This window comes from Chelmon rostratus, chromosome 11 (assembly GCF_017976325.1).
Source record: "Chelmon rostratus isolate fCheRos1 chromosome 11, fCheRos1.pri, whole genome shotgun sequence".
NCBI classification, from domain to species: Eukaryota; Metazoa; Chordata; class Actinopteri; order Chaetodontiformes; family Chaetodontidae; genus Chelmon; species Chelmon rostratus.
The window spans coordinates 11,910,038-11,930,985 of NC_055668.1; the positions used below are offsets into that span (position 1 = coordinate 11,910,038).

The 20,948-nt window shown below is 41.7% G+C and overlaps 1 protein-coding gene across 2 annotated transcripts in view; it reads left to right on the forward strand.

Annotated features, from left to right (window-relative positions):
• Positions 1-20,948, forward strand: part of dst (dystonin) — a 103,171-nt gene that overhangs the window by 367 nt on the left and 81,856 nt on the right. Inside the window, exons 2-5 of one of the 2 annotated variants that reach the window (XM_041947072.1) lie at positions 154-185; positions 1,422-1,610; positions 5,663-5,876; positions 19,764-19,825. In XM_041947072.1, the coding sequence (XP_041803006.1) occupies positions 154-185; positions 1,422-1,610; positions 5,663-5,876; positions 19,764-19,825 (497 nt within the window). Of the gene's footprint in view, positions 1-153; positions 186-1,421; positions 1,611-5,662; positions 5,877-18,670; positions 18,730-19,763; positions 19,826-20,948 lie in introns of those variants that run through there. The other variant, XM_041947070.1, reaches the window with a different exon arrangement.

A 20,948-nucleotide genomic window follows, 5' to 3' on the forward strand; every position in this document is an offset into this window, starting at 1 on the left:
TGTGAAGGCACTGATGGGGTGTTATTAGTTTGTAGCATTAAATATCAGAGTTATTGGTAAATAAATGTCTATAGTTGCCTTCTGACATGTCATGCTTTATGGTAAATGATAGATCATACGAGCTCATTCTAACATCTGTTGTCTGTCCCGTAGTTGGCCTCCGATCACATCATTTTCGGTCAGAGGTAGGATGAACTTTTTTCATTATGGGGTTGAGTCAGTCCTCTAATGTCTAACAGCTGCAGAGAAACAGGAGTTACATGTGTAAAAGCCAGTATGTGCTTTATGCTGTTTTTCAGAATGATATGAGAAATGCTTCACCCAGAAGCCTGTTTCTTTGGACTTTTACAGAACTGCATGACTATTTTAAGGACCGTGATGTGCGCAATGCGCATGTGTTATTAATAAATAATGGAGGTGATTTTGCAGTTTCATTCTTTGAGGAGGGTTGAAACTGTTTACGCTTCTTCTAAGGAGCAAACTGAGGTGTGAGTGAGCCGATAGAAACCCCCTCGATTTATAGATACACATGATAGATTTGCATCATGTTTGATGCCTAAATGCGTCAAGTAACGCTTCAGTCGATCTGTTTCCGTTTTACCTTTTCACACTTTCAAAATAAAACGTCGAAATTGTAAAATAATATAAAAATGCATAAAAACAGACTAAAGCCACTATCACTGCCAAATTTTCATGTTAGAATCAAACATTTTGTACTATTCTAAAAACTGTTTGTATACATGATTCCAGTGTTTTATTAATTTATTTCCTCCGTGGCCTAGGAAAAGATTTGTCTGTAATTTCGTTAAAACTGTAAGTAGCCTAATTGTAGCACATCTCGAAAAACCTTTTGGGAAAAAAAACGTATTTATTCAAAGTGCCTCATAGGCCCACTAGTTGTATTGCTATAGATTACATGCAATGTTGTCTTAAAATATAGCTTTTGAAGTTCGAAAAGCTTCAGAAGCTTGCCTTCCTCTGCGGGTTATGTTATTGAACCACAGGACACTGAATCTGGATCAGTGCTGTAGCAGGTAGGGATTCAGTATCATGTTCAAGGACACAACAACAAGACAGTTGCTGAGCCTTGATGTAGAAGAACAGTCGCTGATCATTACCTTTAAACATATTTAACAGCTGATAGAGAAAAATTCAGAGAGGCTCTAAAGAAGAAGAAGATGATAGATCAAGATGTTACAGTGAAAAATTTGCTTTTGTCCTGTAGTGATTGTACAGCTGTACCGTCTCTAACACCTCTGACTCTGAAATCTAGGTCATATGCCACAATGGTGCCTCCCGAGCTTAAGAAACATGAATCACACCACAATTATTCATAATATGATGAGAGCTTTTAATTTCTCTTGCTGACTCTGCTGGATGCGTAATCTGTTGCCAGCTTGACAGTTGTCCATGTTTCCCAGGGCTTCAGGCACAGTCCACGTCACGCAAGAAGGAGCATACATGCTCGAGTGACAGAGGAAAAGCCCAATCTGGTCGAGATCCCTGAGAGCGAACCAGATTCATCATCGAGTCTAAGAAAACGCAAAGTGAAGAAGAGAGTCCTGCCAGAGTTTTACCAGTCTGTGCAAGTCACGCCCACACGGAAACCTGTAGGTACCTCCCTCAAACTGTAACCATGATTAATACTGATCCTATTTTTTGCTTGCTCCCCTCCACAGGGACATCAGTGTGCCTTTGAACCTGGTAAGGATTCAGTAACTTGCTCAAGGACACAGGACAGTGTTTGTCTGCTCTTGAAAGATGGTCAAATATAGGTCCTGTGAAATTATTATTATTATATGTTCTTGTTATGCCGTTACCTCCTATCCATGTGTGTATTGTTTATTTATTGGTAATAAGATAATAAATATGGATCAAACATATGAAACCTGCAGGTTTAACACAAAAGAAAATATGGATGTAATGGGACCTTTAAAAGCAGATTTTATTTATCCTAACTTAGCATAGACATTTAAACACTTCTCCATTATCTAATTTTGCTTAAAAAAAATAAATCAAAAGCCAGATACAGGTTTTGCATTTGTTGATGATCAAATTAAGCCACAAATTTGGCTGATATAAACTTCTGTGTTCAAGCTGGGCTGCCATGTGTTTTTACAGCAGTATGCTCCTTCTAAAGTGTTGCAGCCTTGTGTTAAGAAACATGTTTTGAATATATTAACAGATCGCAGATTTCTAAATCATTCACTTATGCATCAGTCGCACTAGTTGGCCGTTACCTGAGGGACCACACATACATGTTATGGGATCAACTCTGAACTGATTTTCACTGCTTTCCAGTCTGAATTTCTAATGACAATCCTCCATCTGAACAGATTCTGTGATATTTGCTCATCTTGCCTTCCTTTGTAGTCATCTGTGGTGACATGCTGGTACGTGTCCTCTCTAATCCAAGTCTTTAACAGTTTACCGTGCTGGCATGGGAACGTAATATGTATCCTTGTATGGTTCAACAGTTTTAGGCCTTCAGCTTTTCATTTCACATCTTTTTGTTACCCTGTGAAATGGCTGTGCTGCTTCTAAACAACAGTGAACTTTCCAACCTTCAATACTTTTATCAGTTTAAGATACAGTGAGGCTGTGTAGCGCCTGACCCATATATTGATCCATTTCTTCCTGGAAGGGAACATATGACTACAGGAACAAAGAGCTTAGGAGACACAGGGCCTCCGCTGTAAATCTACTTCTGGGAACATAAACCACACTGGACCCCTCTGGTTTGTGTCCGGCTTTCTTTATGCTCTGCTGCTCTAATCAGAGAATATGTTTTTCTTCTTCCAGAGAAAAGGATTCAGATCCCACATTCACAAAAATCATCGAGTCTGGGTGTTTGAATGTGTCTGATTTTGAATGTCATTCATTGCACCCAGAACACACTGCAACAACACACTGCAAACGGTTCTAGCTGTTCCTGCTGTATGAAAATCTACGAGACCTGCCATGTTGCAACCTCCTGCTTTGTTGTAATACTGCTGATAACAGACACAGTTTTGTGCTTTTTCTTATTGCCATTGTCAGCAAACAACAGGCATATAAATTTGATCATGGCCAGCTATCGTGAAAGACTTAATGTGTCAATATGTCACAGGCGCTTCGGGTTCCTCTAAATCAAATATTTTGTTGCTGTGGGTAAAACAAAATCCAAAATGGTGAACCTGGCAGTGAGAAAAAGATAAACACTCCTGTGTTTTCTGATATTGTTACTGTGCTAATACAAGAACGGAGGAGTTTCATATATTCCTTTAACCACATGAAAAACAGTAATTTGGAGATTTATGGAATGAGGAGAACTCCAACATGTGCAGACATGAATATATAATAGTCCTGCGTAAACGAGTGCAGGCCTAGGTCAGCCCACCATGCATCATTCATGACACATTTGCATGTGTAGACTACACTAAACTGCATAATGAATAATCCAGAATGATCGCTTTGTATTGGTCGAACCCTATTTGTGTGTGTTTTGAACATATAATCTCTTTAATGGACTCCGACCAGTGTAAGAGAACTACTGACGACTATTATACTGAAGCTATTAACAGGCCTGTTTTCATTGTATGTACACCACTAAAACAGAGTGAGCAACGCTAACATGGGAATGTAAAAGCATTTGGCTTCACGCTTATGAAGATTTGAGCTCAGTGAACTCATGAATGTCATCATGAATGGAATATTTTTTAAATGTATCTGGACCTTTGTGCTCCTCTTGTACTGTTATTGAATGGAGCCTGCACATTTAGCAAAGGCCATTTAAAGTATCCTGTCAGGGTCCATCCACTGATGGACACCCTGTAACCACTGCATTTCCAAATGTTGCTGACAAACAGAGTCAAACAGCTGATGATGATGTCATTATGTGCATTTTTTAAAACAGTAACAGCACAGAATATAAGGTATTAACGACGAGGGAAGAATTTTGAACATTCCCTAATGGGGGAGAGGATAAGCCTTGTATTAAGTGATGGAGGTGGGCCTCTAATCTGTCAACTATTTTTATCCCTGTACAGTTTGCTCCTTATATAAAAGAAAGTCTGACTCAGGAGAACATCCACTTTTTTCTACGGCAGCGAAACTTATAATTATTTCATAATCATACTTAAATTTCCCCTTTTAGCAGAATTATGAATAAGCAGAAAGCTGATATAAACTGCAGCACTAAGCTGCCGTTTTTTTATCCCGATGAACAGTGATGCAATGATTAAAAAAAAAAAAAAAGGCTGCTAATATTAACAGAGCGTTGCTTTTATCAGCTCTGCAGACTTGACACTGACCCGAGAACAGATTCTCACTACTGCTGCTATTTAAAGACGAGAAGCAATTTTCTGTCCCCCTGCAGAAATACTGCCAGAAGCGCTCATGTTTAACACATTTCTATTTCACGCTGTGGCTCCAGGTTTAAAACGGAATGATATCAAGACAAGCTTGACTGCAGACACATAACGCTCACACTGAGCTCTCTGGGATCATAGTAGTCTGCTTCCCCTGCAACTACTGTTATCATTAAGCAACTGATGTGCCATGATACAGGTATTTTTGTGCCCCACCCCTCTCTTTCCTTACCAGAATGTGTTTGGATTTGCTCTGTTGCTCAATTTCAGGCGTGTCAGGGTGCAGTGGAAGGTCATTCATTCAGAATTTTCTCTGTGAGTGATTGTGCCACTTTAGTTATTACAGGTATGGTAAGCATTAAATGTCGCCAAAGATTTAAGAAAGAATAACAAATCAGAGATAATCCCCCAAAAGGATGCAGTTAATGGTATGAGTAGTTTTTTAAATGATATTTTCTGGTTAAATAGGCTTAACTGGGTTTAAATGTCAACCTGGCTTAACCTGCATAAAAAAGTGCAATCCCTTTTTTTGTGCTCTCCATCCACTCTTGTAATTAGCTCAACCGTTAACACCCCATCTACAGTGTGGGCAGTTATGTCATCAGGTACTCTCTGGGCAAACGACGTGCATCTGCTGTGAAGTCTGTGGTAGCCCTCGTCCTCCCGTTACCCCCGCGTTTGGTGTCTGCGTGGCCGCCTCTGTGCGGGGATGGCGCTCTAACACCGCCGCCGCTGCAGAGAGTCTGCTGTTGTTGGCTGCCGGCTGTGACGCGCAGACACATGCAGTCTGCTCTCCCATCACGGTCCAGCTCTGCCTCGACAGCACACACCGTACCATCCCCACAGCCCTCCGGAGATCTGACATCACCCCACATCCTCGCTGCTTGGATAAGGGACGAACTCGTGGCCGGAGCATCCCTCAAAGGGCGTGGCACCCTTTGATATTGACGCACAAAATGTGTGATTGAAGGGTGGAAGCTAATAACGCGCAAAAACAGGATTTTTTTTTTTTTTTTCTTTCTTCCAGCTGACAGGTCTCCATGTATACAGTGGTAAGTCTTATTGTTGACCTGGCGGGGGAGCCAGATACTATTGATTTCACATTGGCTTTATTTGGCTCAATCTTTTATTGTTGTGGATGTTTGCGAGCTGGTGGTTTGTGTCACGGCGCGTCCTCACACCTAACATGCGCTCACATTACGCACTTTGACCCGCGATGGTGAGAAATAATTGGATTTTATTCCTGCCAAACCAAGACGACCATTGTTTTTATTTTTTTATTTTTTTGATCCCCGTTTTCTTTTGTCTCGCAGAGCTCCAGTTCGGGGAACCCTTCCCTGCACGGCTCCATGTCTTCCTCGGCGGATTTCTCAGACGAGGATGATTACAGTGTGAAATCTGGGTCGGCATCACCCGCACCCGGGGACACCTTACCCTGGAACCTGCCCAGACACGAGAGGTCCAAGAGAAAAATCCAGGGAGGATCCGTACTGGATCCGGCGGAGAGAGCCGTGCTCAGGATCGCAGGTGAGGGGCAGCCTCCTTGTTGTCCACTTATCCGATAGTAATGTGCTGTAACGACAAAAACAATATGTTGCAGTATATACGGTGCATTTGGCGGCTAATATTAGCTCATAGCTACTTGTTAAGGTGTATCTTTTACGTGATTTTCCCACTTTTATTTGGTGTCATAAACAGGGGCTGCAGTGATGTGGATTTGTGCTACCTGTGATGGTATTCTGGATACGATCCCTTAAAATAGGGTTATTAGACACACAGCGATTTTTTAAATAAAAGCTTTTCATCAAACCAACAGCTCAAAGGTACATTTTAAAGTATCATTGTTTTTCTTTTAGATAATCGTTTGTTGAGATAGAAGCACAGGAGGAAGCACCTGTCCAAAAGTTGATAATGAAAGCAGATTCAGACAGAAGAAATGGCCTAAATTCTTATGGACTCTGGTTTGTGACTTCATCACATACTTGGATGACTAAAGTTTTACAACACTTAGGCCAAGTCTTTTATAATGATACTTTGACGCTATTTGACGTCGTAAAATCCCGGTCAGTAATTCAACGTAGCAGGTCTCGATGGAGTTTTCCCGTTAAGTTGCACTTTCCGGGAACATGTGCGACATTAGTGACAGACAGCTGATCGGCCTCCGACAGCAATGACACGAAGATGATTTTAAAAAGCAGTCATGAAAATCTGACTAAAGTTGTCCAAAAGTCTTCCTCGGGTGGAAAACAACAATGAAAAAGAAAGTGTTGCGTGTCGCGAGCCGGTTCAGAGACGCCTGACAAGGAAAAGCGTTCATTAGCACACACTGTAAAAAGTGAACACTTCATTCAGTCTGGGTTTGACATCTTATTTTACCTACTGGTGAGAAATTGTGAAAATCGGGTGAAGCAGGGCGAGACTGAACCCTTTGTGTTAATAAAGGCAGATTAAAGCATTATTTTAATGACATGTAAGACTCAGTATTAGATCAGTGGGCTTGTTAAGACGGGAACTTCTTGCAGCGCAGCGCGTCCGGCCGTCCCTCCTATCAATCCAGCCAGCTCCGGAGAGGAAGTGTCGCCTATTGGACAGACCGCAGACAAGGGAGGGATGTAGGGCGTTTCCTTTAGTGCAACAACAGCGCCGATCACTCTAGAGCCCACGGCACATACACACACACACGCACACAAACACACATGCACACACATGCACGCTGTGTCCCTGTCCGCCGCTGGTGAGTGTCCAGTTTGAGGAGCCCGGGTTATGGCTCAGTACGCACCGCAGGCTAATGTGCTCTCGGACGAACAGGAATACCTCCAAGCCTATGAGGATGTGTTGGAGAAATACAAAGGTAGGATCAGCGCTGATTGGATGTGGTTTTAAGGCTTTGGGACGATTAAGAAATTGCGATTGCTGCCTGACAGTTCAATAAATGTCAGCCTGCCCCCCCCCCCCCTCCTCTGGTGACTGGCTGGTCTTACTGTCTTTATCCCAGCAGTGGAAAAGTGGGAATATTTCCTGCATGACATCACATTTAGCCTGAATTTTAGAAGCTCGGACAAAGGGTTTATTATGATCTTTTTTATGATCTCACTTGATTATTAGATTAGAGGATTATTTCTGTTGTTTAGCTGTTAAATGGGAATATTTGGCTCGGAATGTGTCTGGAAAAACATTTCATGCCTGATGATTACAACGTCTGCATTGTTTATGATCAAATTAAAAGGTCTAAACTGAGAAATCAAGTGTCTTACTTGAGTAAATCATGCTGTCACTATGGAAATGGCATATTTGTGTATTTTTAGGGGGATCACTCATAGGAATATCACTGAGTGAATATTGCTCATGTGACCTACGTGGTGTCTGAAGGCAGAGAGGACAATGACATAGCAGGGTGAGGCGTTAGCTCATAGCTCATGTCACTCCATGTAGCTGCTCCTTTTGGGTCTATCTCATTAATTGGAGCAAATCCATCACGCATAAGAGGTCTGTGTTATTCACTGTCTCTTTGACAGCTAGCCTCACATGCAGTCTGAGGCCAGGCCCGTGGAGGTCTGGTGGAGCTGAATTCAAACTGACAGCGGCGCCTTTAACCCTTTGTGTTTCCTTGCCGCACGAGGACCCAAAGTAAAACAATAAGCGCTATATACTGTGCACTATCGTGCCGAACGTTTGCCGCAAGCGTGTTCTCTCAGCTGTTTGAGTATTGCAGCCGGCAGGGCCAGTCAGCTGTGGTACAAGGCTTAAACGCCCTGACTGGACCCTAATGGGATCATATGATGTGGCATCATTAGGAATCTGTGGCTGTTGTCTGCAGGCAGAGGAGCTGTGACACACAATGAGCTTACTTATTTTTCATGTTTTCTTCCAACACTAACTACCATTCTGCCATTAGTTTTTACATGTTATATATTGATCTTTGGAGGGAATTCGACTCCCTGTCAGTTTTTGCCTGAACGATGAACTCATCAAAGAAGGGTAAGGCAATTTTTTTGCGTCTAATCAATAATTTTGCCAGCAAATTCCAAAGTTTATGAAGGGGTTGTAGCATCACAGTAATGCTAATGAATATCATTTGTAGTCTCAATCGAACTGTTTTGTCACATTGACTGTTTCTTATACGTAAAACCAACTGAATTTAGTGTACTTTCCGTCTTTTGTCAATGTTCCTCTGCTCACAGATGTGTGGTTATTGAGTGATCCTGAGAATCTTGAGATCAGCTGGTGGGCTAATCATTACCTCTAGCAAACTCACCTACAACCCCGTTTCCATCCGCTTTGTTTACATCTGTCTCCTCATGGCAGAAAAAGCTTTGACTGTTGGACCACAAAGAATTTATCAACATTTATTTACCAGAGGTTGGTTCAGAAGAGGGGCAGCAGGCTGTACAGATGCTGCTTTACAGAAATCAAATGATTTGCTTTTCAAGATGGCGGCGCGTGCAGACGCAGCGGCTCGTAGCTCTTGAATTTAATGTGAGAGGAAAGCTTTAGAGAGTAAGTTTGTGGAAGTTATTAAATGTAGACGTTGTTGTATACCAAACCATAGTAAGCAGCATAATTGAGTGTATATATGACTGGATGATGAGGTTGAAAAATGTATCTTTACGTCAGTGTCAGACACCTTCTTAAAACAATTTGTACTCAAAGTAAATTTGTCTTCCCAGTCATGAAAAAGGCTTCGAACTGTGTTTGTGCTTCTCCACAGTCTGGCTAAGTGCTGTAAAGATCCCTGTTTTTATTGTTACTCAAGTTTTATCTGCAGCTGATGGGATCACCCAGAGCCCCGAGCTTCCCTCCATGTGATTTGCAGAGTATCAATAGGAGACATTTTCATAGCAAAATCATAAACAGTAACCAAACAAACACAACCAAACAGACCTTTAAACAGCCAGTGGGCCAGAAATAAAGAAGCGGACAGATTCGTTTTTGTCTCACAAATCAAGATGTGGGATTGGATCATTTTCATAATTAGCTGTGAAGTTTAGGCTAATGTACTGTAACTCGTCATCTGCGCTGTTGGGTTTATGCTTATGTGGGTGCTTGTCGCTGCTTGTCTGGCTCATCGAACACAGTCCAGAGAAAAGGTGAAACACTGGAGGAAAGCGATGCGCAGGCCTCATCGTAGCGAGCGAGTGCCATGTGATGTGTCACATTGCATTTGGTCAACACCAGTGTGACCTTTTGTGTGAAATAAATAGACAAATATTAAAATCATAGAAGTCCTCTATGAAGTTCTGAACTGTGCTCGACAGAAACGTGAATTCAGGTTTTTTGGTGACTCAGCATAACAGTCAGCACTGACTGGGAGTGTGTGTGCAGTTCTTATTGCTCCGGCGGTGAGAATGCCACACTAATTAGGTATTAGAGCTAATAGTACGCTGAATAGAGGAATTCCTTTGGGTCAGACTGAAATTCAATGCAGGCTTTGACAAAGACTGCAAACTTGAGGAGTGAGTTAAATACATGGTTTCTTCGACACAGAAAACAGCTAATGGCACTGGGCAGTGGCTGTGCAGGTTCACGCTGTTCTCGCAGGGCCTGCTCGGTAGGCCGTCAGCATGAAGGGGCCATTCGAGTTTCCCAACAGTTGATCATCCTCTGACATCAGGAAAGATTTAATGGATTAGACATTTGGTGGTTCAGTCAGCTCCTCTTGCGGTTCATTTTGTTTTCAAGATGCCATATGGTGCAAATGGATTCATTAGATTGAATGTAAGGTATATTTATAGAGTTAAGAACATGTTTTATTTATTGAGAGCACTGGCAGCCCTACAGAAAACACCCAGAACATTTGAATTCAAGCAGGAGAAACATTTTATTTTCAGAATCTATGTTCATGCACAGATTTTTGTCAAGAGAAAATTGTGGCCAAATATATTTCAGTTCACTGGCCTTAAGAAACACCACTATGATAAGAATAAATGTAGCTAAAGCTAAATCTGTGAGTACACAGCAGCCCATTAACTTATCACCCAAAAATCTGTTTGTCTTCAATAACTCTAACATAAAAACGTTCATAAAGCTCATTTCCTGAGTGTAATATTATAACAGGAAATGAGAGATATTATCTGTTCATCAGTAGAGATCTCCCTTGAATAAAGTTTAATCTTTCAATGAGTGTGAACTGATCCATGGACTGTTTGAGGTTTCATTTCTTTAAGGAGAGTCAAGTGTTATATATATACAGCCGGACCACCTTTAGGATGTTGGCTCAGTGAGTTGTGTGTTGTACAGTGGGAGGGTGTGGTCTGTCAGCGTCTGCCTAACGTGCCTGTCTGTGAATCACTGCCGCCTGTATTATGACTTCATCTCTCATTACAGGAAGGATTTCTGTACATACATTAAGGCAACGTGTGATTATTCTAATTTTGATGTGTACTATCTTGCATTATCCAACGCAGCGACGAGTGAGAGAGCATTGTGTTTTTTTGCACAGTCACTGCCTTTGTCCATCCTCCTGGGCCGTGCCCAGCCCATCCCCTCTGCTCTATGTCGACAGCCCACTCATCACATTCAGATGGCCCTAGTGGCCCACACACACAGCAGGCTGCCTCTATGGAGACCGTCTGCGATCGTACAAAAGACACTTTGTTTTTACGGGAGCAGCATCCAAGTTCCACAGACTTGTTCATGTGTCAACTTGATGGCAGTGACACTCCTTTTTTTTTTTTTTTTTGGCTTTTCATTGAGATGTGAACATTAAGGAGCCACACGCTTTGAAAGTGGTCTCTACCCACCTAACTCAGCCTACAGATTAACATTCCTTACCGAATATTGTGCATGTTGCCTGTAGCTTCCCACCAACGTACAGTATACTATTCACAAACAACTGGAAAATGCTTCATAGGTTTAAGATAAACATAGTTTTCACAGATCGCCTGATCACGGTCAAAGAAAACACAAACATATTACATCAGAATAAAAAAGCTTTGGCTGCCATGTTTGCTGGACAATTGAAACGAACCTGCTTAAACTAGCATGCAGTGGATTTGATTTGTGAACAAATATGATTTAGATTGTAATCACAAGGCTATCAGATTATCAAGGGTCATTTCACAGCTACAGTACCTCGGCCAAAATCCTAAGTGCTAATGGTCAATTAATTGCATTAGATTTTTGGATCAGTATCCAGCTCCAGATCGGTGCTCCCTAATTTCACAATAGCGTCTAGCTGTTGGTGCTTTGAACCTCATACAGCTGCTTGTGGTTTCGTTTTACAGGTTTCGCCTAGATGTTTTCTCAGTATGTCGCTTTAAATCTGTGGAGAAATGAGACGTGTAATATCTGATCGCTGTGCTGTAAATAATTGTAATAACAACAATAAACTTTATTTATACAGCACTTTTTAACAAAGTGTGACAGTTACAAAGTGCTTTACGTGGTTGAAAGAGTCTGAACACGTTTCAGGACAGAGTCAGAAATACCAATAATAATGCAGATAAGACATGCTGGAAATAAAACAGAGTGGTGGTCGCATTAATTAAAAGCTATTTTGAAAAAGATACATTTTGAGAAGTGATTTAAAAGATGCCACTGATTCTGCTTTTTCTCCATCAGTTTCACATGGAAACGAAATGTTAAACACACATACACTCTATCTACTTCTGCTGGAACATGATATTATAGTCCATGTGGCCAAGCCCTTCATTGATCTAATCAATAGACTTCATTTAAAATGGGCAGTGTAATCCAAACCAGCAGAGCTCTCAGAGAGCTTTTTGCTGCTCCATCGGCCTTTAGCGATTCTGTTCCTACATTTATCATTTACAGATATGCATGCATTTGATTCATGCTCTTCACATATTGTTTCTGAAGTTATTTGAACTATAACTTTAAAGCAGTTGCATCATATCTGTGTGCGACGGCAGCCCACTTCGAAATGTTGTATTTATATGCTGTCATGGTGATGGGAAGACCAGCATGACTGAATCTCATTCCACAGCTTTGCTTAGCTCCTCTGACATGAGCTCATCATGCTGTCCCACCCCTGACTCACTCTCTGTGGCCTTTCCTCTCTCACTCCAGCAGCACCACCCTCCTCTCCTGAATGCAGCAGATGCTGGGAAATAATCCCACACTAGCAGGAGGAAACAGCTTTCCTTTCTCCACTGTTTCATAGGTGGCCAAGAAATGAGTAGTTCCATCTGTTGTGTTGACTGTGAAGCTATTGTTTTAAAACCATGGCAATACTCTGGTGAACCGTCTGATATCAGTCGTAACTTATAAGAAGAGGGAGTCTGAGGCTGATTTGGCCACATCATCAGTGTAAAGATGTAGACAGGTGGCACAATTAAATGAAAAACCTGAGTAAATGAGAGGAAAAGCTGAACATTTGCGAATGCTCCCATGCCGAGGAGTCACTAAGTGGTTCGATGAGTATGAAAATGACGTGAATCATACACTATGGCCTTCACCATCATCGGATCTAAACCCAGTTGAGAGCGTGTTAGACAGCGCTCTCCAGCACCATCATCAAAATACCGAATGAGAGAATAGCTTTCTGGCAAAGAGCGCTGAAATCCCACACTTCATGCGACTGAAGAGATAAAAAGAGGAGCACTGAGGCTGTTCTGACACGTTTTGGTGGCCCAACACCTTACACGTTGTTGTGACTTTTCCTTTAATTTGGTACCCATCTGTATATCATGTGCAAAATTGTAAGAAGATTATCATGCTGTTAGAGTGATGATTGTTCAAAATGCTATTACCAGTGGCTAAAACTACCCACAAACAGCTCTTCCAGTTGATCATGTGACTGTCATCAATGTTTAGTTGCCAATAATGTTCTGAATTGAAAATGCTTCCACTTTGATTGAAGCTTCGTCTGAAACATATGAATTCTATAACTAGCCCCTCTTAGTAGTTGTCAGCTCATTTGATTTGCACATGCTGTATGAGTGTGGAACTAATCGAAAGGAATTCAGCATGACTGAAAAGTGTAACTTTATTGAGAATGATATGGAAAAAATGCCATAAACCTTTGCTTTATTTTCTCTACATTTAAAGTAGGCATTAAAGTCTGTGAAATGTGTGTTTTCTGTATTTTGGTAGTGTTAAGAAGTCATTACTGTTGTGTGTTTTTTTTCAGTACAAGTCTGTTAATGCTTAGCCACAATTGTGTAAACGTAGCACATCGAAGAATGTACACAGGATTACTTTAAATTGTAAGTCTGGATAAGGATTCTGCATAATCTGAGCGAGAGCCTCGGGAGGAAAACAGATTTCCTTGCAGCTGTTGCACACATGGAGTTTAGTATTGGGGTGATAGCGTGTGTGTGTGTGTCATGTTTGTAAGTGTGTCTATATTTCCCATCAGCTGTCGTTAATGCTTCCTCCTTTCCTCTCCTTGACTTTGCTGAGTGCCTTTTGTAGAGGTACCTCCTGCCTAAGGGCGCCTTGCCAGCTTCACCTCCATCCTCCATTTGCGTGTCATCAGGGTCCTTACAATAGTTCAGCTTCACTTAAGGGGATATTGAGTGTTTCATCTTAAAAACCTGAGAAATGCAATATCACAGATGTCAGTAATATTATTGATGAAGGCGACACCTCTAGATTTCACTCCTCATATTGTAAAATGAGTCACTACGTCATTCACAGCTACATGCAGCAGTAGCTTCGTGCCACATAGCCACAGTTCACTTGGCCTCATGATGAGGAAACAGGTGTTGATAGGAGGAGAAAGCTGAAAATTGAGTAGCATTGGCTCACGCCGTGTATCTGCTGCCTACTTCCTCAGTAGCACTTTGCAGAAACGAGCTGTAGACAAGATGATAATAACCTCTGCACAGCTCCTCAGACACTGTCGCTTTTCCTTGGTTTCTTCATTGCTTTGTCTTAACCTGGAGACTGAGGAAAAGACTGTCTGGAAGGACTGCTCTGAAGGCTTGGCAACCTGTTTCAGTCACATATTTCACATGCTGCCCTGCCCTGCTGAGACGACTGGCTGTAGTATCCTCACTTACAAAGAATGGCAAAAATGCACCTTCAAGCATCTCCCCCCCGTCGCTGCTCTTGTACTTTTGTTTACCACCTATCAGACGCTGTGTTAACGACATGGTCATTAAAATACAGTGGAAGAAGGTAGCCATTTTGTGCTGAGTCACTCCTGTGGGCCTTATGGGCAATGTACATTCAAGCCTTAAAAACCACCATCGTGACCAGTCCGACAAGGATATTAGCACTGAAGGCCGCTGTAAGTTACAACAGACCATTTTTAGCCACGCTACCAGAAACACTGGTTTGTCAATGGGTCCGCCACTTTGGTTCACTTTCCATTTGACGCCATCATAAGGTTAAAATGATAATTTGTCCAATTAGGACCAAATACGCTTCAAACTATACCCTCAGCTGTACTTTGTGTTTACTGCTAATTAGCAAATGTTTGCATGTTAACAAGCTACACACAGATGTGCAAACATGATACAGTGACCTATCTTGTCACTGTGAGCATGTTAGCATGCTGATGTTAGCATTGAGCTCAGCACTAGCGCTAGCATGACTGTAGACTTTAGCCATGTTAGAAAACTAATGAGTTTTAAATGAAAAGGCTCGTGACACAACAAAGCTTAGATAAAGACCCACTTAAAAAATATTTATTTGAGCATTTCCACAAGAACTGGAAGAGTGAGCGTGCTGTTCGAGGGTCTTGAGAAAGCTTTCGGGCGTGGCGGATTTTTTCTGTTTGGCTGCTTTTTATGTTAATATTAATGATCGGACATTGCAGCAGTGCAGGAGACTCACTTCAGTGATGGTTTCATTGCTTTCTGTCCTGTCATTGCTCTTTTAGAGTAAAGTGATAAGATGTTGACTGAGATCATGTGCACAGTTACACAGACTTGCATTCTGAAATCTGTGCTATGCAACACGCAGCCTTGTACTCGAAACAAAACTAAGACACACATGCCTTTGTTTACTGAGCTGGCAGTGACACAAGAGATGTGAAATGAGGGCTGTTAAACAAGAATGTTTCGCGAGTCCTTGTCATAGGCTGGAAGGTGGAGGGCTTTTCAGTTTAGTCTTTATGTCTGTTTTGATTCCCCTCCCATACGAGGTCAAGAGGATTACACAGGCTGGATTTTGATTGCTGGGACTTTTTTGACTCTGCTCTGCTCAGAATGTGGGGATATTTTAGGCTTCCTGACGTAACAAGAAGCCAAAGGGTGTCACCGGCCTCCCCCCATGCCAGACAGTCTCGGGAAAACAACAATTTATCCGTTCTTCTGCCCAAAGAAGTGAGCGAAAATCTAGTAATGAAAGATCAGTGTGAGCTGCTGTGGACTGTTCAGCTGCTGGCTGCATTTGCAAAGGTCTGGCTCTATTTTATTGGTTGCAGTTCAGTGTCTATCATTCTTACAGACACACAACTAGTCTCATGTCCTAAATCGCTAGTTTTTGAGTGTGTTAATTCACTTCTGGCCAAACTTATCTTTACATCTAATAAACGTTGCCTTTGGGGGTAAGTCCCATTCACAAGTCCAAAAATACATGAAAGTCGACTTTACCACTAATTCAACTCTGCCACGAGCATTTACTTTAGTCATCTTTGTTGTGTGTGAGGAAATGGACGTCACCTAAGTGGCTGAGATTACGTGGCCTGCAGTTGCAGGGGCAGCATGGTTTAGAGTTATAGCTATTTATAGCCATGCACATGTGCTTTGCTGAGGTCTACAAATAAGTGTCTCAGGAGCCGGTGCTGGCCGTCTGTTTGAATGCTGTGGTGGCCAGCACCGGCTCAGTCTGTAGACAAAACACCACAAATCAGTGTGCACAAACTTTTCTGCAGCACTGGTCACTGTGCTTAAGGATTTTCACTGTTGTACTGTCATTGTTAAAAAAAGCAATGCACTTGACTATGCTCATTTACTCTGCAAATCACTGCAGAAGACTGTACCGTAAATAGCAATTACTACTTAATTACTATCAGTTTAGCCTCCTATCATCGCATCAATTTGCACATCTGAAGGAGGCTTTCATGACTAGTTTTTCTAGACAGAGCCCAAGGTTTTAAATGCCAAGAAGTTCCGGTGTAATGTGAGAAGCAGGTGGCTAGTCAGGCATTCGTGATCCTTCAAACACCAACCAATTAATGTCAAAGTTCATAAGCTGTTGATTAACACATTTCCAAGCTGCTCCCAAGAACCTGATTTTGAAGTGAGATTACTGACACATCAAAAATACAATTTGTGTGTTATTCTTTAATGCTTAAAGCAAAATGGTGAATCTGAACATGTCTTACTGTATGTTGCTCTAGTTGTCATCAGGTGTCTCAATTTGAAGGCTTTTCGCAATACAAGCAAACCTTTACAATGAAATAAACATCACACATTGACTGTCATCAAAACTGCATGATCAGCTGTTGTACTTCAGCAGATATGTGTGAGATGGATAAAAGTTATTTGACCAACTCATGATGACTGCTGTTTCAAAGTTGAGAGAGCTCAACGTCTTTTGGACTGATACCAAACCTGAGTTTATTCTCATAAGATCCTCAAGAGGGCACCATGTTATTAAGCACGGATTCATTTGTTGGGAGGCATAAGCACAGAAATCACTCTCATAAATTCAAAGCTGCTCATTAGTTCTGCTTATGTTTGTAGGGCTTGAATCAAAGCATTTTAACATGATTTTCACGACATCTGTCAGTGGCTGCGGTTGATCTGAGTCTATAAGCATGTCTTACTGTTTATTGTTATCTATGCAACATGTTAAGTACAGTAGTCTGTTGTTATTGTCGTCTGATGGCTGGATCAGCTGCTGTGCTTTGCTTTGAGCTGCAGAGTTTCCTGGAATACTTGCTCAGCCAATCTATATTAATGAGCTTCTCACGAGAGGTTTATATATTATGCAGCAAAGAGCTTAGATACAGGCATTAGAAACCAAATTGGTGTCCTACTGGAGACTGCACTGCTTTATTTCACAGCTGGGGAGTCACGGGGACAGATACATCAGCAATGACACAGCAGCGATGCTGGTGAATGTTTCTCACTGCTGCACATTTTCAACATGAAGACAGATTACTGTCCTTATGTTGTAGGATTCTTTTTTTTGATGGATGTTGTTTTTGTGCTCTGGTGTGATGGACTGCTGTGTTGCTTCCTTTCTCTGATGTTTGGCTTGGCGTCAGACCTTGATCTAGATGCAAAATAATTGTCAGACCAACCCACTTTCCAATTCTCAGCAGCCTTTACACATGCACTATTTTTAGATGAACTAAATGTAAGAATCTGCAGAGAGTACAGTGACAGGGCTCTTAAGGTACCCCTGTTATCCTGGAAAGGCATGCTTCTCGCTTTATCGTCAACCAAAAGCCTCAAGAATGAACAATGTCAGCTTTTTATGCCACGAAAGTCAAATGCATGGAACATAACGTCATTTAGATGAAATAATGTAATGTAGTAATAATCTGTTAAGCCTACATGCATATTATGTACACTGAGAGTAGTTTGTCCCTTATTATGGCAGAGTGGCTGGAGGACATTACTGTAACCTTGAACGTGATTTAAAATGTGCTTCACTGAAGTCCCATATCTTAGGACAAGAGCACTTTCATTTTCTCTATTGCCTTATATGCCCTCTACTGCAATGGCTCATTATAAAATGAAAACACATGTAAACTGCCACTTTGAACTCTGAACAACAACTTCCATGGAAATATAGCTTGTCGCCGGTCTCGTATCATGACATGGGCGTTAATCTTTGTTTGTCTGGATGTGTTCTCAGTTGTTTCTGCTGATGAAAACATTGTGGTTAGTCTTGGCAGCTGAAGAATACCGAGATGATTATCTGGAGACGTTTACACCCTTGAAAGTTAAGGTCCATGGTTGGACATGTTTATATTGCTCAAGATTTATTTGCTAAGATCTTTGCAATAGCAAAGTGGCGCATTCTGTATTCAGAAATGATGGTACAATGCTCTTAAATTGCAGCTTAAATAAACTTACTGTTTCCTGCCATAGTAAGCTGGAACCACCTGGAAACATCTTGACAAGGAACTTTTCTGCTTTTTTTTTCCTTTTTTTGAAAGACTAAGAAACACTGATTTGTTCTGTGGTTTGGAGTGCTGCTGCTAGATAAACACTAAACCGCGTGGAAACTCAAAATAGTGAGCAGCCCTGGAAAACCTGACAGGACTCGCTCTGGATGCTTGATGAGAAGGGGAGTCACTGCTGCCTTAGACGCTTGTAGGCAGGCAGGCAGGCAGGCAGGCAAGAAGAGGGAGACTGTTACTTGCTTCTTCAGTCGCTTATCCACATGGCATCCGTCTACCTGAACCGCGACCCTGTCGACAGCCCTCGGGAGCTGCAGCAGAGGATGAAGTTCATGCTTAGGAGCGAGAGGGAGCAGAGAGCTCACCTGGTGACTCTAATGTGCTGCATGGGTCAGTATAAACCTTCCTGCTTCCTCAAAGATCAGTCATGTCTGTGCATGCTCATTGCTAATACTCGGTAAGATATCCTTGAGCGAAACATATTTTGTAATCTGCACTGAGGATTATAAAAGGGAGGCAGTTATCTGTGTTGTTACTGCCGTGGCCAAAGTTCAGGAGCACATCGGAACGGAGCAGTGGAGCACACGTGATCTAGCCGGCCGATCGTTGTTCATGTATTGATTATGAGTGGGAGTTTTTTGGTGTTTGCTGAGGATCGTGTAGTGGAGTTGTGTCTGGCAGACCGGGAGACGTGGAAGCAGTGAAATGAGTCACGGCTGTGGTGACTGGCCTGAATCCTGCTCTGCTCTGACAGGGGAGAGAGGACAGTCTTAAAGGAAAACACAGCAACGAAAAGTACAAGTTGTGCATATTGTTGACGAGAAAACACGATGACACAAATGTAGTCTCTCCTTTTCTTTATTATACTACTGCTACGACTAGAAGGGAACTGATTTGGGGAAAATGTCTATAATCAGGTCCCTTTTCTTTTTTAATTGCCTCAGTTTTGCGGACTGGTTTCACGTATGTCACTGGCCGCAGGAAGTCTGGTTGCTATGGTGATGGGAAACAAAAAAACACAATGTGGTCAAGAGAATGCAGGAGAGAGTGATGTAATTTCAGCCTCCAGGAAATGACATCCCGCTCTTTAGCAATGGGGACCGTTGGTCTTCATACATCCTTACTTTTCTACACTTTCATTGAAACTGTACATCCAAAAATAACGTTGCACATGAGCCTGTGCATCAGGAAGCAAAAGATTAAGATACAGAAATGAACTGCTAAATGATTCAAAACTTAAGTGAGTTACCATTGAACCTAATAAAACTGACTGTGTACCAGGTGTATACAAAGCAGAAAACACGTAGCCTTGGCTAATGACAGCCTTCTTTAAAAGAGATTTGTGTTGCCCAAACACTTCTGTGACGATTGCTTTGTAGTTCACAGGATTATTCACCTTTTTCTTTTCTCCCTCTCTTCCACAGACGAGAGAGACAGAGTGCAGAAGAAGACATTTACAAAATGGATAAATCAGCATCTGCTGAAGGTAAGAACAAATGTGTGATAGCTGCGTGCCATTTTTCTGTTATCACATCAAAGTTACCATTTCTGTGCATGACAACTGATCATTCATCTGCATCCCTGTGGAAACTCCATTCATTAAAACAGAGGAAGCCTAAATAATAGTTAAAATTGTGACGTTTTTTTCCTCCACAGCAATCAGCAAACCATTTTCCTCCAACATAAACAATCCATTCGTGAAGTATTGGCAGTAATAACAATTACCACTCTCCATGTTAGGTCCCAACATGCAAACATTCTACCCAGTCATTATAAAAGCTTGTTAAAAGTCATTTAGCATGACATTTGCTGTCTCACTGCACTGTTTGAGCTGCAGCAACAGCTTGTCTTTTGTTGACTCAGGAATCTGAATCGCTTACGGTGGCGTTTAATCTGTCTCTGGAATTTAATGAAACACTTTAGCAGAGAGACAAGTGCTGGCATGTCTCATCTAATATGCCTTTGTGAAAATGAATCACTACCTGGGATTCATGTGTAATGCTATGCTCTATAGGCTTCATGCATCAGTGGTACATGGATCTCAACTGTCACTGGAAATCACACTCAGTTCTTTTATGTACAGCATAAACATGTTGTTCTGTGATATATAAATTAAGGGGAATTCATTCATTTAATCTCTTCACTGTTATTAGAGTGCATGAAACATGACAGTGAGTCACTTATTGCTACTTGTGTGCTTTGGAAAATGGACAGCAGTGGTGTGATGCATATGGAATTTGCAGTGGTAAGTGTCTCGATGGTAGTTTTAGTTGGTCAGTAGGTTGGTCCCCCTCTTTGGTCCTGAGCTGAAACAACTATCGGATGGATTACCATTAAACTTGTGCACAGAGATTCATGGTCCTGCTGTCTCTGCAGCAGGTCAGAGGTTTGACTTGTCTATCTCAACACCAAATGGATGGATTGACCCATTTTAACATTTTAAACAGACATTCATGTAGACGATGAATCCTGTATACTTAGATGATCTCCTGACTTTTTCGCTGACGTCACCATGAGGTTGACAGGTTTGGTTTTGAGTGACAGTCTCAACAGCCACTGAATGCCTTCCCTTGAAATTTGGTACAGACTTTTTTGTCCCCGTCAGGATG